Below are 15,622 nucleotides of genomic sequence, written 5' to 3' on the forward strand. Positions count from 1 at the left end.
ATTACCAAAAGTATCCACTCACCTGCAATTGAGTTTTGTGATAAGATACCTGTTTTTCATTGGACAGCGATGATATGTCATCTTTATGTAAACATACATCAGGAAGTCTTGCATTAAAGGAAACACAGAACAGTTTTATGCTGTCCATACACCCTCTCACATCTAAAGACAAGAAACAGACTCTTTAAATCAAAGGATAAGATTTTACAAAGACTGGGGATCTTGCAGGGTCACTTTTTGCAGGACTGTAACTAGATTCTTTCTGAGATTATTTCCCATCATGCTTCTGGTGGAGTTTACATACTATATATATATATAAATATATATATATATTACATATTAAGTTACAAATAATGTGTATATCAATAGAGACTCACGACTTTTGTCCCCATCAACAGTTTATTTTTCTGCCACACAGTTAGTTCTTAATATTTTTTAATACAATACATTTTGTGTTTAACTCTACCTATAAGCTTGTTTTCACTTCTTTTTTTGCTACAACCCTGTATAGCAAAGACAAATCACTGTTCAGTTTCACTGCTAGACATTTGCCTTTGTTTTAGATAGAACATAATGCAATAAGGAACATCATTCTTGCAGAATGTGTTTTTATTAAACTTGTTTGAGTCAAATATAACAATAGAGCGAAATAAAATAACTTTAAATAAAGTGCTGCCTGTTTTAAAAACACTGTACATATTAAATTAAGATCCATATAAAGCTTATTAACTGGGATATGTGTTTTTTGTATTGTTTGTAAACAGTCACACAGAATATTTCTGCCTTGTGTAGCTCTCCTATTGGTTGTTGACATTGTTCACGCCACTATTTGCGTCAAAACTTACAATAATATTAAACATGATTGATTTTATCTGAACACCAGTACGAAAAAAGCTAAAACTAGACTAAAACTTTCAATCCTAACCACCTTACACTAAACGATCGACATGACTCGACCACAACTCAACTGTACCTCAAATTTAGCAAGACTCTCATGATTTAATCCTCACACTGGACATTTGTCTATGACAGTGAAATTGCTTGAAAATTGTTAGGTGTAACAATTTTATATCTAACTTTTTCCCCATTTTCTCACCAATTTAAACGGCCAATTACCCAAACCGATCATTAGGACTCCCCATATCACTAGTGATGCCCCAACACCAGGAGGACTAACCCATGCCTCCTTTGATACATGTGAAGTCAGACTAGTCAGCCGAGTAGCATCATAGCTCTAACGCTCGGAGAAAAGCGCAGTAACTCTGTTCTGATACATCAGCTCACAGATGCAGCCTTGTGCTGATCGACATCACCCTAGGTTTAATGGGGAGAGGGAGTGCCATCTACTCACCGAAAGAGAGAGCAAGGACAATTGTGCTCCCCCATGGTTTCGGTAGCTGATGGCAAGCTACATAAACAGGATTCAAACCAGCGATCCCAGCAATCTCAGAGCCCATAGGTATCACTGTCTTGAGTGCGCTAGAGTAGCGAATAACACCACTTTAAGATAGAATACGAGTGTCCCTGTTTTCTCATTTCAACAGATACTATCCGCACACTTCCCTGCAGAAAACTTTATAGAGGCAATGGAATTCACTCACAGCAATTGCCATCTATTTGATCCCTTTTATTGTGGCGCGTCGAGGCGGGAAGGTTAATACAGGGTCATTTTCTTTCATCCCTTCCTTGTACTTGCCGAGCTCTTTTTTTCCCGCGAGCTCTCGGGAGGCGTCTGATAGCAGGATTTTTTTATTATTATTTTTTTTTCTGCACACACAGGCCTCTAAATTGGGAAACACGCGCAGGTAGGCAGACTGCAGTAGTAGGTTATCTCCCTGGAGGAAGCAGGAAACTGGGCTTCCAGGTTGTGGTCTGTATCCGAGACGCGGAGAGTGGGGAACTGGGCCAAAGGCGAGACTAATCTCCATGGGAAGGTCACGAAAAAAGTGACACGCCCATTAAAGATCGCTCATGGCTGTTTAGTGGATTTTCCTGAATGTATGCCAGGGACTCTGGCAGTGCTGTGCTGTGCTGAGTGTCACAGAGACACACATTTAACTGGAATATTTTAGTATAGACCTGCAGTGGCAGCAGGGCAGATCTGGTTTCTTACTGTCTGTTAATGGGAATACCACTGTCCGTGCAACAAACGAATATAAACCAAGCGAATGATGAACCCACCCCCATGTTTAACAGTTAACAGGTGTCACGTTCTCGTCCTTGTCTTTCTCGTTCTGTCTCTATGTTTTCCTATCCATGTGCCTCCTAGTAGTCCTTGTAACCACGCTGCTTCCTAGAAGTCTTTGTAACCACACCCCCTCGTTACCTGTACCAGGTGTTTCCTGTTTCTTTGTTTCTAGCGTGGTTGTCCGTTTTTGTGTGTGTTATATGTCTGTCTGGCTGCTCCTTGTTTGTTCCTAGTCCAGGGGTGTCCAAACTTTTTTTGTTGGGGGCCAGAAGGAGAAATATATTTGAAGTCACGGGCCACAGACTCTGTAGTAAAACAAAAAATGAGATATTCCACTTTAAATAATACATTTTCCTAAAAACTTTCATTTACACACCATTTTACTTGGCTTATTTTATCTTTGACAGTGTTGTGTAAACTAAGATTTTTCAAATTGATGTTTAATTTCATGATGTCTCTTGATATTAAACTCCTTAATTACGGCAACTTTTAGACTTTTTTGCCCTTTTTCTGCGCTACAACTGAACACTCTCTCCGCTTTTAGACTCTTTGGTCCTTTTTTCTGCGCTACAACTGCGCACTCTCTCCGCTTTTAGACTCTTTGGTCCTTTTTTCTGCGCTACAACTGCGCACTCTCTCCGCTTTTAGACTCTCTGGCCCATTTTGTCTGCGCTACAACTTCACTCTCACCGCTTTTAGACTCTTTGGCCCGTTTCTGACACCTAGCGTTCAAACTTTAAATCTCACATTATAAAAACCTGCTTAACAGCGGGCCAACTTTTCTAAATTTCTAAAATACCTCGCGGGCCGCTCCAAAAAAGGAAACGGGCCACAAATGGCCCGCAGGCCGTAGTTTGGACACCCCTGTACTAGTCTCTTTTAGTTTATTTTTATGTTCAGTTAGTTGTATGTATGTTTTTAATGTCAGTTAGCTGCCTGTTTGTTTCTTTCTCGAGTTGTATGATTACAATTACCTCCGCGTTTCCCTTCTGCAACTATCTTGACAAGTGGAGAGATGTTTTTTTATGTTTTCTTTTTCTCGAAACAAAAATTTTGTATGTTAAATTAATCAATTTTAGGATTTATTAAATGTTGAATTTTGTGTTTTTTGAATCTCCCTGCCAGTATACTGACCCAAATTGGAAGTTGAGAGGAGAGTTGGCCTGCCACCACTGCTGAAAAAAATCCTAGAGCAAATATGGAAATCAGGAAACCTAAGCTTACTGTAAATAAACTTGAAGTGCTTTACTCACCCAAATAAACAGTTTTCAGGAGAGAAATCTGTGTAGAATAACATCCAGCACTTGTTTAACTTTAAAAGAGAATGTATTTTTAAACAATTACAGCTTTGTTTACTTAGCTTAGCTTTACTTTATTTAGTTACCCCACCACCACCACCACCCAGCGGCAAGACCTGCTGAATTAGAAGAAAAACATGGCGACACCCTTGTTCCTTACTAGTGTTGCATATTACACCTTTTAATCCGGTGTGCCTTATGTAAAAAAATAAACCAGAAAATATACATTTATTAATAGTGTATCTTATGTCTTAATGAGGGAGAGTCACCTGGAATAGTTTTCTCAGCGTCTTGAAAGAAAGAGTTTCTGGAGGTGCTGAATAATAGTTGCTGCTTTTCTTTTCTTCATGCTGTGAAGCTCCAGCTCATCCCAATTAAATCACCTCAAATCACCTTAATCTCAGTTCATCAGGTTTATATCAGGGGATTAATGTAGAGGACTAACACTTTTTTCCTTAATTCCTTAATCGTTTCCATGCCTTTAATACATTAAATATGCACAAATACAAAACATTGAATTAGAAGGTGTTCAAATGTTTGACTGGTGAAAAAAGTGGTAAATTGTAAAAATGACAACAGGGATTAAAGTCTGATTTTGTGTATTATGGCATGAATAAAGGATTAAGTAAAGTAAAAATAAGGTGAAGATAATGTTTATGGAGAAAATGATGGTAACACTTTCTATGAATGTCATCTTTATTAGACGCTATAACCACATTCATAACATATTATAATGCATTCATAAGGCATTATAAACGTGGCTATACATGTTTATAAAAATGCATAACCCATTATAGCCATGTTTTTTTAAGCATTATGACTTGTGATCATAATACATTATAAGCTGTGCTTATAATATATATGTTAAAATAGTATATCTCTATCATTAATAATCTAGTCCTGAAATGAAAGTCTGTCACTTTACTTAAAGCGCACAAAGACCTGTTATAACACATTATAACCGACTATAATTAATACAATATTCAAGACAAGAATACTTTATGAGTGGTTAAAATATACGTAGTTGGAAGCTGTTTTAGTCACAATACAGTCTGCAAGCTGGGACTGAGTTTCTTGGTATTGATGTATAACATGTTATAAACGCAGCTATCAATGCATTATAATCACAGTGCATGCCGCATAATAAACATTGCTATAATGGGTTATACATTTTTATAAATATGTATAGCCATGTTTATAATGCCTTATAAATGCATTATAATGTTTTATGAGTGTGTTTATAGAGACTTATAGAGGTGACACTACACTACTGTCCTTCACAGTCCTTCCTACACATAATATGTAAGAATGAGGTTATCTGAGGTAAATGGATCATTAAGGAACCAGAACCTGAACATTCTGTAGGATTTCTCTCCATCTCCTCTGACTCTCTCTTCCCTCTCTTTGTCTCTGGAACAGGGAGATGCTAACCGCTCCTACTCGGATGACGACAGGTCCTCCTGCAACTTTGAGGAGACGGAGAAAGAGAAGGATCCTCTCCAGCTGTCAGGTGCGGAGCAGCAGACCGGCGCGAGATTTGCTCTCCTCGCTCCGAGCGTGTTCTCTGATAACGGCTGGTCTCAGACACATGCTGCGACCGTCCCTGAGCTTAGCTGCATCCTAAGCAGGAAGCCCCTCCATCTGTTAGAACAGAAACTTTAGCCTAGCGTTAGCGTTAGCGCTAGCGCTCTGTGCAGCGAGCTGTTCTAATCTCCCCCCTTTTTTTTACTTCCCTGAATGAATTATACATGCGTCTGAATGGCATCAGTCTGCGATTAGCTGCTGAAGGGCATGTACAAAGTTTAGGCTTCTCTGAGTCACGCGTAACCGGCGCTGGCACGGCTTTAAAGACGGGACAGTCACAGAAGTCAGCCTGGCACAGTGAGAGATGACACACTAAATGATGCATGCCTTCACAGTCCTCCTTTCTAACTCCCAGCTGACGGAATACAAACTTACAAGCTCCGCCATTGTAGCCTGGCACCGGAGGAGGGTTTGGCCTTTCCAGAAAAGCATGAAATTTTAACAAGCTTGGCAAGAAAGCACCTGGTTTTCTGCTTCCACTTCATAAACTGAAACCCTCCTCCTCCCTGGTTGGGTTTCACAGTCTGGGTCTGGCTCTTTTTACTGTAGAAAAAGAAAGCATCTCTTTTCTTTGGTGGGATCATAGAGTCAAAAAATAAAAAAAAGGCCTGGCCTAAATAAAAAAAGGTCTTCACATGGATTTAAGTACGCAAATAATGTGGGTTTGGTTGGTTAATGATGCTGCAGTTGTTCTGCAGGTTTAGGTTCAGCAACAGTATGTGCTGAAAGAATGAGGTGAATCAACTGACTACCAGAATTTACTGAATATAGACCAGGTTAAAATCCATCAATGGATTTTTATTTTTTTCTTCCCCTCTTCCCTGATGGCACGGCCATATTCCAAGATAAGACAATGTCAGGATTCATGGAGCTCATGAAATTGTGAAAGAGTGCAGGGATCAGGGAGCATGAGATCATCATTTTCATACATAGATTGTGTGAAAACACCACAGAGTCCAGATCTTAACCTCATTGAGAATCTTTGGGATGTGCTGGATGGAGAAGAGCTGCTTTGTGCAGTGGTCAGACTCTACCATCATCAATGCACCAAAGATCTTGGATATAAATAAATCTTGTGATATTGCAGAAGCTTATTGAATCAATGCCACAGTGAATGTGTGCTGCAATCCAAGCTAAAGACGGTCCAACCAAATATTAGAGTCTTTGACCTTTTTTGGGGGGACTTGAGGTCGTTGAACTGGTCTCTAAAACAGTATAGTTTTTATTACATTTTCTATTTAAATAGTAGTGCTGTCAATGTTAACGCTTTATCATACGTGATGAATCTTGAAAAGCAAATTAATCACATTAGTTGGTAATGTGATTCATTTGCTCTTCAAGATTTCCAAAGCCTGGTGATGTATTAGCAATTGTATTTAAGCTTGAAATAAGATTTTTGGGCTCTATTTTAGTGATATACATTCGAGCTGTCCTTGATTTAGGGCGTGTCAGTGTCTCTTTGCTATCATAATGACGGGAAAAGTACACCTTGTGCGGTTCAAACCACACTAAAGGTATGAACATAACATATATGTAACATAAAATACACCAATCAGTGTGTCACTTGCCATTCCCTTTTAAAGCCAGGTGCGCTCTGGCTTTAGCAGATTGGTATTTTAACAGCGCAGTGCTTCTGCGCTTCTCGGCAGAGGAATCTGGCCTACTCATTCATGCTCTGAAGGTGTGTGACCAGTTCATTTACAGAAACAGAAATGTTACAGTATTTTATTCTGTATTGGTATTAAAAAGTTGGGTTTGCACACTGCTGGGGTGGGTCCTCATATGTGAGTGTAACAAGCAGTGGCGTAAAAAGCCACTGCGTCACCAAGATAGCAGGGAAAGTCTGACTGGTGACTAAGTTGTGTCTAAGTTGTATTCAGTCAGTGGTGCACCTGTGTTTTTCGATGCCAAGATAGCAATACACCAGAAATTTACCTGAACATATCATATTTTAAAACCACCACACCTATCAGTGTAGATATATTTGTAAACTCTATTGCTATTTAAACGATGCAGGTGCAAGATGTAAAAAATATACTGTTGGCAGGGTGTAAGATAGTAATGAGCATCGCAACACATCTTGTGCAGAGTGTAAGATATGATCCTATATCTTGTATTTGCTGGGAAATACCAGCATTTTATCGATTAACACCAATAATTCAAAGCTACAATTCTTTTTTATATCAAATTTAACCAGTTTCACATGTGAAGTCAGCCATCGGCTGTTTTTCGAACTGCTGCTGATGCAGCATTGCCGAGTAGCATCACAGTGCACTCAGAGGAAAACGCATTGCCTCGGTTCTGATACATCAGCTCACAGATGCAGCCTGATGCAGCTGATCGACATCACCCTAAGAGTGATGAGAGGAAAGAACGCCATCTACTGTACCCACCCAGAGAGAGCAAGGCCAATTTTGCTCTCTCAGGATTCCCTCCGGTAGCTGATGGCAAGCTGCATGACCGGGATTCGAACCATCGATCTCCCGATCATACTGGCAGTACTTTAGACTGCTGCTTTCTTGTTATTTTTTGTTAAACCTGATAAAGAATTACCTACAATGTTAGGCTGTTATTGAAAGTGAATGCATGAACTAATGCTAACTAATCATAAACTATAAATTATAACTTGGCCATTCTTCCTTTTTTTTTTACCCAGATCCCAAAATCTGCACCCTCACCCCCAACGGACATCTGGATCTGGCTATCGCGCCCAACGCCCTGGGTGTCTACCCTGCCGAAAGGCTAACCTTCGCTCTGGGCTCGCGCAAGAGCAGCGTTAGCTCCTTGGGGAGGGCTAATCTGGAGCAGAGAGCGCTGGTGAGTGCTGATACACACTGGAACAAATGGCCGCCCTCTCCAAGAACCAGGAGGGTATCTCGCAGCAGTGGCGCAAATTGCTTAAACCAGCACAAAAGAACCCAATAATTAGCCATCAGCCCTGCATGTATTAGCATTTAGCGCACCATTAATAGGACACTTACATAGCACTTAGAAAGCTATAACTAGCCATCAAGCATGCACGGAATTAGCATTTGTGCAGAAGGTTGTTGAGAGTGCTCTCAAAAAGCTGAGAGCAACTTATTATGTTTTAAAAGTGTAATAATTAATAAAGCGTGATGTTTAGCTTGGGAAGCTTTTTAACCTCTCCACGGCGACGTGGGTCCACACACCAGCCTCTCACCCACATAACTACATTATTCACAGCGGAGAAAATAATTCAGTAGTTATTGAATTATTAATGTTATTATAAAACAATTGAATTAAATGGGGTTTATATAAGAGTAACTGTGTGAACTAGGAAGCTAAAAAAAAATACAGTACCAGGCAAAACTTTGGAGACATTTTTGATTATTACTGAATTCATCCTATTCAAAAACTATAAAGAAAAGCATTATGGGATTATTTAGATATAAAAAAAAATAGTGTTAAAAAAAAAAAAAAAACAGAAAATGTGTTATGTTTTAGATTCTTTAAAAAAAAGCACCGCTTGCTTAGATGACAGCTTTTGCACATCTTGGCTTCATTTTCTGTTTACAGCTATGCCATGAAATGTGTTTGAGAGCATTATTTGAGTAAAGTTGTGAAGAGGTAGAGTTATAGGTATACAGTGAATATCTCTTTTTGAATAATGTTCTAATCCAGATTATGACAAGAACTACTCAAGCAATAAAGAAAAAAATGACTTTAAGAAAAGAACTTTTTAAGAAAGAATCCTCGAATGCAGAAAAAGCAAAGACCATCAATAACGTTATGATAGAACTGGCTCTCATCAGGACTGCCACATAAAAAGGAAAAGGAAATTAGCTCTGTTGCACAAGATAAGTTTATTCTACTTCAGAACTTTTTGTAAGACAGCAGAATTCCATTTATGGTTTCATTTATCACAGCAAGTCTTTCAAGCCCTGAAGCAAAAAAAAAAAAAAAAAACAGCTCCAGACCATCATACTACCACCACCATGTTTTACTTTAGGTATGATGTTCTTTTTCTCAATTGCTGTGTTACGTTTATGCCAGAAATAATGGGATAGACACCTTCCAAAAAGATAAAATTTTGTCTTGTCAGTCCACAAAGTATTTTTAACTCTTAGGTCTACAGAAAATGAACTCAGGTGTGATAAACCACAGTTAAGTTATGTTTTAATTTGGGGAAAACACTTTTTTTAAACAAGGCTATTTAGATATAAACTTTTTTTCCTCCCTTAATATAAAAAAAAAACCTTCATTTAAAAACTACATTTTGTGTTTACCTGTGTTGTCTTCGTCTAATTTGACATTATTTGATTATATAAAACATTTAAGAGTGAGAAACATACCAAAAAAAAAATCATGAAGGGCCAAAAAATACTAATACTGTCATACTACTGTATATATTTACATTTACTGTGAGCAGTTTACTTTATTTATTAATATATAAAAAAATAAATAAACAGTGGCACAACTGTCTAACTGCCTGCTAGAGTTAGGAGACAGTAGAACGTTTGACTTAACTAACAGTGCCTTGCAAAAGTATTCGGCCCCCTTGAACTTTTCCAACTTTTGCCACATTTCAGGCTTTAAACACAAAGATATGAAATTGTAATTTTTTGTGAAGAATTAACAAGTGGGACGAATACTTTTGCAAGGCACTATAGTTGAGTTAACCCTTAAATAGCAGAATTTCCATCACAAATCATGTCTAGCAAATCAGAATGCTTTTCTGATGGACTATTTTTTAATCATTGTCTTCTATGTCTGTGCCGTCTCAGTGTCCAGGTCGAGGGTCCCTCTACTACAACTGGGGTCGTCCAGCCCCTCAGGGCCCGTGGAGCCGCAGGTCCAGCTGGAACAGTCTAGCCCGGCCCTCCAGGAGCCTGGCCGTGGGGGGAGGAGGCAGCCTCAGGGTCCGTGGACCGCACTCCCACGAGCAGGAGTCACTGTTAGCTCCTCCTCCTGCTCACCTGCCTCCAGCACTTCTATCCAGACACTTCGTCCCCAGAAGGGACCGCCGGGCCCTCTCGCTGGAGCTGCCCGAGCTGCTGCCAGTACCAGGGCCCCCCCTGCACCCTCGCCAGCGCAAGAAGAGCTTCTCAGGGGCCCTGGGGAACGCCGGGGAGCATCAGGACTGCAACGGGAAGACGCCGTCAGTCCAGCAGCACATCCTGAGCGAAGTCTACCCACAGGTCAACACCCGCAAGGACAGAGAGGACCTGGAGGATGAAATCGATTATGTGAGCTTTATTGGAAACCCTTCCTTTAAGTTTAATAACTCAAACAATGTTAACTTAATTTATTTTTTTAAATGAGTGTGAATAGTGCACATAATCAAGTCAAGAGTCAAGAGGCTTTTATTGTCATTACATCTGAGTACAGGTACACAGTGTGATGAAATTACGTTCCTCCGGAACCATGGTGCAACATAGAACAACAAGCAATAGACAACACAAAGTGCAGGAGTGACGACAGTGCAACATAAAATTATAAAATTATAACACTAAATAACAATAAATACAATAAATGCAAAGGACGAGACAATTTAAAGACAGGACAGTGCAGTACCGATACGGTATAATAAGTGTATAATGGGGATAAGGTGCAGAGATGTGTGACATACTGTAACATATAGAACATATATAATCACAGCAGTTACTGAGGTAGAGTTTATAGTTTTTAAGAGTGCAGCAAATAAAGTCATGTCAGCCTCTGTGTGCTGACTGGGTGTGTGCGTGGGTGAAGTTCAGTTCTTGTGAGTGTAAAGGGGGGGGGGGGGGGGGGTGTACAGTTTAGTTTTGTGTGCGTGTGTTGGGTGAGTGGTGGGTGGGGTGGGGGTTCAGTTCTGTCTCTGTGCGTTGAGAAGTCTGACTGCCTGGTGGATGAAGCTGTTGCAGAGTCTAGTAGTGGAGGCTCGGATGCTCCTGTATCTTCTGCCGGACGGCATCAGACCGAAGAGTCCGTGTGAGGGATGGGTGGGGTCGTCCACAATGCTGGTGGCTTTGCGGATGCAGCGTGTGGTGTAGATCTCGGCGATGGAGGGAAGAGAGACTCCGATGATTTTCTCAGCTGTCCGCACTATCCGCTGTACGGTCTTGCGGTCTGAGGTGTTGCAATTCCCAAACCAGACGGTAATGCAGGTGCTCAGGATGCTTTCTACAGTCCCTCTGTAGAACATGGTGAGGATGGGGGGTGGGAGATGTGCTTTCCTCAGTCTCCGCAGGAAGTAGAGGCGCTGCTGGGCTTTCTTGGTTATGGAGCTGGTGTTGAGGGACCAGGTGAGGTTCTCTGCAATGTGAACACCGAGGAACTTGGTGTTATCCACAATTTCCACAGCAGAGCCGTTGATGTTCAGCGGGTGGTGGACACCTGGAGCTCTCCTGAAGTCAACAACCATCTCCTTGATTTTATCCACGTTAAGAGATAGGTTGTTGGTTCTGCACCAGTCCGTCAGCCACTGCACCTCCTCTCTGTATGCTGACTCGTCGTTCTTGCTGATGAGGCCAACTACAGTTGTGTCATCAGCGAACTTGATGATGTGGTTTGAGCTGTACTTTGCAGTACAGTCATGAGTCAGCAGAGTGAACAGCAGTGGGCTGAGCACACAGCCCTGGGGGGCGCCAGTGCTCAGTATGGTGGTGCTGGAGGTGTTGTTTCCAATCCTGACTGATTGAGGTCTATCAGTCAGGAAGTCTAAAACCCAGTTGCAGAGGGAGGAGTTCAGGCCCAGCAAGCTCAGTTTTCCGATCAGATGCTGAGGGATGATGGTGTTGAATGCTGAACTGAAGTCGATGAACAGCATTCGAACATAGCAGTCTTTGTTGTCCAAGTGGGTGAGAGCCAGGTGGAGCGCAGTAGAGATGGCATCGTCTGTTGATCTGTTTGGACGATACGCAAACTGCAGAGGGTCCAGTGAGGACGGGAAATGGTTTTTGATGTGCCTCATGACCAGCTTCTCAAAGCACTTCATGATGATGGGAGTAAGTGCAATGGGACGGTAGTCATTAAGGCAGGACACTTGAGACTTCTTCGGCACAGGGACGATGGTGGTCGTCTTGAAGCACGTCGGCACGATTGCAGTACTCAGAGAGATGTTGAAAATGTCCGTGAGAACATCCGTGAGTTGTTCTGCACATCCTCTGAGCACTCTGCCAGGTATGCTGTCTGGTCCTGGGGCTTTCCGTGGGTTGACTCTAAGTAGAGTTTTCCGCACATCAGCTGAGGACAGGCACAGTACCTGGTCGTTTGGAGGAGGTGTAGTCTTCCATGCTGTCGTGTAGTTCTGTGCTTCGAACCTTGCGTAGAAGGAGTTCAGTGCATCTGGAAGGGAGGCATCACTGTTACAAGCAGGGGGGGGGGGGGTGACTTGTAGTTGGTGATGGTCTGGATGCCCTGCCACATGCGCCGAGTGTCAGTAGTGTCCTGGAAGTGGGCGTGGATTTTCTTTGCGTAGGTGCGCTTTGCCTCTCTGATCCCCCGGGAGAGCTTGGCTCTAGCTGTTCGGAAGGCCAGCCCTGTCCCCTGACTTAAAGGCCTTGTCTCGGGATCTCAGCAGCACACGCACCTCTGCAGTCATCCACGGCTTCTGGTTGGGGCGGGTTGTGATGGTTTTGGAGACAGTAACATCCTCAATGCACTTGCTGATGTAGCCAGTCACTGAGTCTGTGTACTCCTCCAGGTTGATGGAGTCATCAAAGGTAGCAGCTTCTCTGAACATGTCCCAGTCAGTGTGCTCAAAACAGTCCTGAAGAGCAGAGATGGCTCCTTTATCATTTATCATTTAAACCCTAATAAGTTAAGTCTACTCAAATCACTCCTAGGGTGATGTCGATCAGCACAAGGTATCTGTGAGATGATGTATCAGAACCGAGTTGCCTCAAATGAATAAAGTTTTCAAAACTCACTTTTTTAAGTTAATTTTAATACTGTTAAAATTGGAGTTGAACAAATGTTAATTCTCAAAATTATTCATTCACATAAATTAAAGCTATAGAGTGAACAGTATTGAGAGCACAGCCAATAGAGAGTTACTGATGCTTCTAATGTTCTTACAGACTAAAACAACACAGAGGCCAAGCAGTTATTCATGATCATATATGATCTACAAGTTTACAGGGTTCGCTTACCGTATGGTGAGAACGTAATCCGGTCTTGATCCGAGCTAAACTGCTTGTAAGGCGCAGTTTAATCTGATATATTAGCCAGATAACGCTGATTACCACAGCTATGAACAAACGCTGTGTCAATGCACGCTCAGTCTGTGCTGCGTTCACTGCTCACAGCCACATGACTATCTCTATTTACTATGTGTACATCTGCGCTGCACTTTCAAACACTGTGTTTGAAAGCGTTTAGTGTTAAAGCACAGATACACACGCTGCAATGCTATATTTACTTTTTTTGTATATTTATATTAACTCCTACGCCAGACAGCTCTGACCAATCAGAGGACACAGCCTGCTCACTTGGTTTATTGGTCAGCATTTTGGTGTGTTTAGGTTTATGCCTGTGTGAAACCAGACCAAACAAAGGAAAAAACGCTCCAAGTAAACAAATTCACCAACTGATTCGGACCAAAGAAACAAACTACAGATGTGAAAACGCCCAGAAATACATGATCCACATGGGCATGGGTTATCTGGGCTTCTGCCAAACAACTGAAAGTGAGTCTTCTCGAAAGAATAAAAGACATAGATCAGACAGAAAAAGGTAAAGGGGTGGATTCACTAAACACTGAAACATCTGAGCAAGGCCTTCGCTTCTTCTCCTGAGAGATGCTCCGCAACCGCCACCAATTTATTCACAATGAACAATCAAACCAAACAATGAAGCTAGCCCAATTAATAGCAGCAGCGAGCAGAGGCGCTAACAGATGGCACATTTTAATTTCCTGCCACTCGCTTGTTTTGTAAGCAATTAAGAACAACATTATGCCATCTCTAGCGGGAGAAGAGTGATACGATGGCATTGTTTCATAAATATCCTGGTACTCAAGTGCGTGCACCAGCATTTCCGCCTCTTTTAATTACTACAGAATTAACCGGGTCTTTGTTTACAGGACATGCAAAATCCGCATCTTCCCAAATGCACAAGATGTACTGAAGACTGAAGTACAGGTCAAAGGATAGCGGGGGAATAGCATACAGTAGCAAACTTAAGGATTTATGTCTGCATGGTATTGGGAAAAACTGACAATGCCATAGTTTTGTAGTATTAAAATACAGGAAATGTCACAAGATAATTAATAATTAATAATTGCTATTTATTTATCCAGTCAATCCAATCCCTGTGCATATAAACTTTCCCAATCACTAATAATGTCCCCAACTTCAAGGGTAAAGGGTAAAGACCAGCAAGTGCATACCTCCTCTGATACATGTAAATTCAGACTCCCAGATTCAGAATTCCAACTTTTCCAATTGCCGCTAATGTAGCATCACTGGTTAGCGAGCAAGCTCTGAGGAAAGCGCCAGATCCCCAGCTCTGATACATTAGCCAACAGATGCCTGTGCATTACACAGCATTACATTACACTGTACTGGAGTGAAGTGGGAAGAGAGCACCATCTACCCACCCTTATAGAGCACACTCTAAAAAGTGATTCTGTGTTTTAGTCAGGTGAACTAATAATATTAAGTTGAGTGAACTTACGGGCCAGTACAACTCAATAAAATGAGTTCAGAGAACCAATATAAAATAATCAGTTGCTTTAATCTGTAAAATTAGTTGCATTGAGGTCAAGTTTTTGCATTAAACCAAATTGACTATTTATATTACATAAATAAAGACGGAGTAAAAATAATCAGGTTGAATCAAATATTTTTTTTTTATATTGAGTCAATGGAAAATATTTTTTTTTAGGTTTAGCCAATGTTTTATTTTTTACAGTGCATGACCAATTGTGGTTTCTCAGACTCCAGATGCTGATGGCAAGCAGCATGATATACCATTCAAATCAGTGATCCTCGGATCATAGAGAGAGAACTTGGTCTGCTAAACATTTAATAATATAAATAATAATTTACTAATGCAGATATAGTGTTACACCTTAGCCCATGTCTGTCTTCTGTTTCTCCCTTATTTTGTCTCTTGTGCTCCTGCCCCTCTGTTTTCCTGTCAGTGTTCACAGCCATGTGCTATTGTTGTTGTTAGTATTTGTCTCCACCCTAGCTCCGCCCCAGCCCTGCCCTGTAGCATCAGTGTTCTCACCTGTGTCCTGTTTGTAACCCCGCCCCCTCGTCTTCCTAGCCCAGGTGTTTCTCACTCTCCTCTTGTATTTAAGCCCCTCTGTTAGAATGTTCAGTGTCGAGTCTTTTGTATTTTGTATTTTGTATGCTGTATCTTTGTATCCCTGCAGTCCGATTGTAGCCTAGTCTTAGTTTCTTAGTCTGTGTTTCTTGTATCCTCGTCTTAGTTTCTTAGTCAGTGTTTCTCAGTTTATATTATCCAAGCCTTGTTGTTTTGCGTTACCCGTGTTTTGTTTGTTTTGATTTATCTTGTTTGTTTAAAATAAATATTATCTTTGCACTTACGTCCTCCTCCTTCACACCCCTCCGACTCCCAAGTAACATAAGACTCGAACTAA

The 15,622-nt window shown here is 41.2% G+C and overlaps 1 protein-coding gene across 1 annotated transcript in view; it reads left to right on the top strand.

Moving 5' to 3' along the window:
- cacna1ia (calcium voltage-gated channel subunit alpha1 Ia) overlaps positions 1 to 15,622 on the top strand; it is a 191,140-nt gene that overhangs the window by 86,809 nt on the left and 88,709 nt on the right. Inside the window, exons 13-15 of the mRNA XM_022675771.2 lie at positions 4,906 to 4,996; positions 7,727 to 7,887; positions 9,816 to 10,277. Coding sequence (XP_022531492.2) covers positions 4,906 to 4,996; positions 7,727 to 7,887; positions 9,816 to 10,277 — 714 coding nt within the window. The remainder of the gene's footprint in view (positions 1 to 4,905; positions 4,997 to 7,726; positions 7,888 to 9,815; positions 10,278 to 15,622) is intronic.

Source organism: Astyanax mexicanus, chromosome 19 (genome assembly GCF_023375975.1).
Source record: "Astyanax mexicanus isolate ESR-SI-001 chromosome 19, AstMex3_surface, whole genome shotgun sequence".
NCBI lineage: Eukaryota > Metazoa > Chordata > Actinopteri > Characiformes > Acestrorhamphidae > Astyanax > Astyanax mexicanus.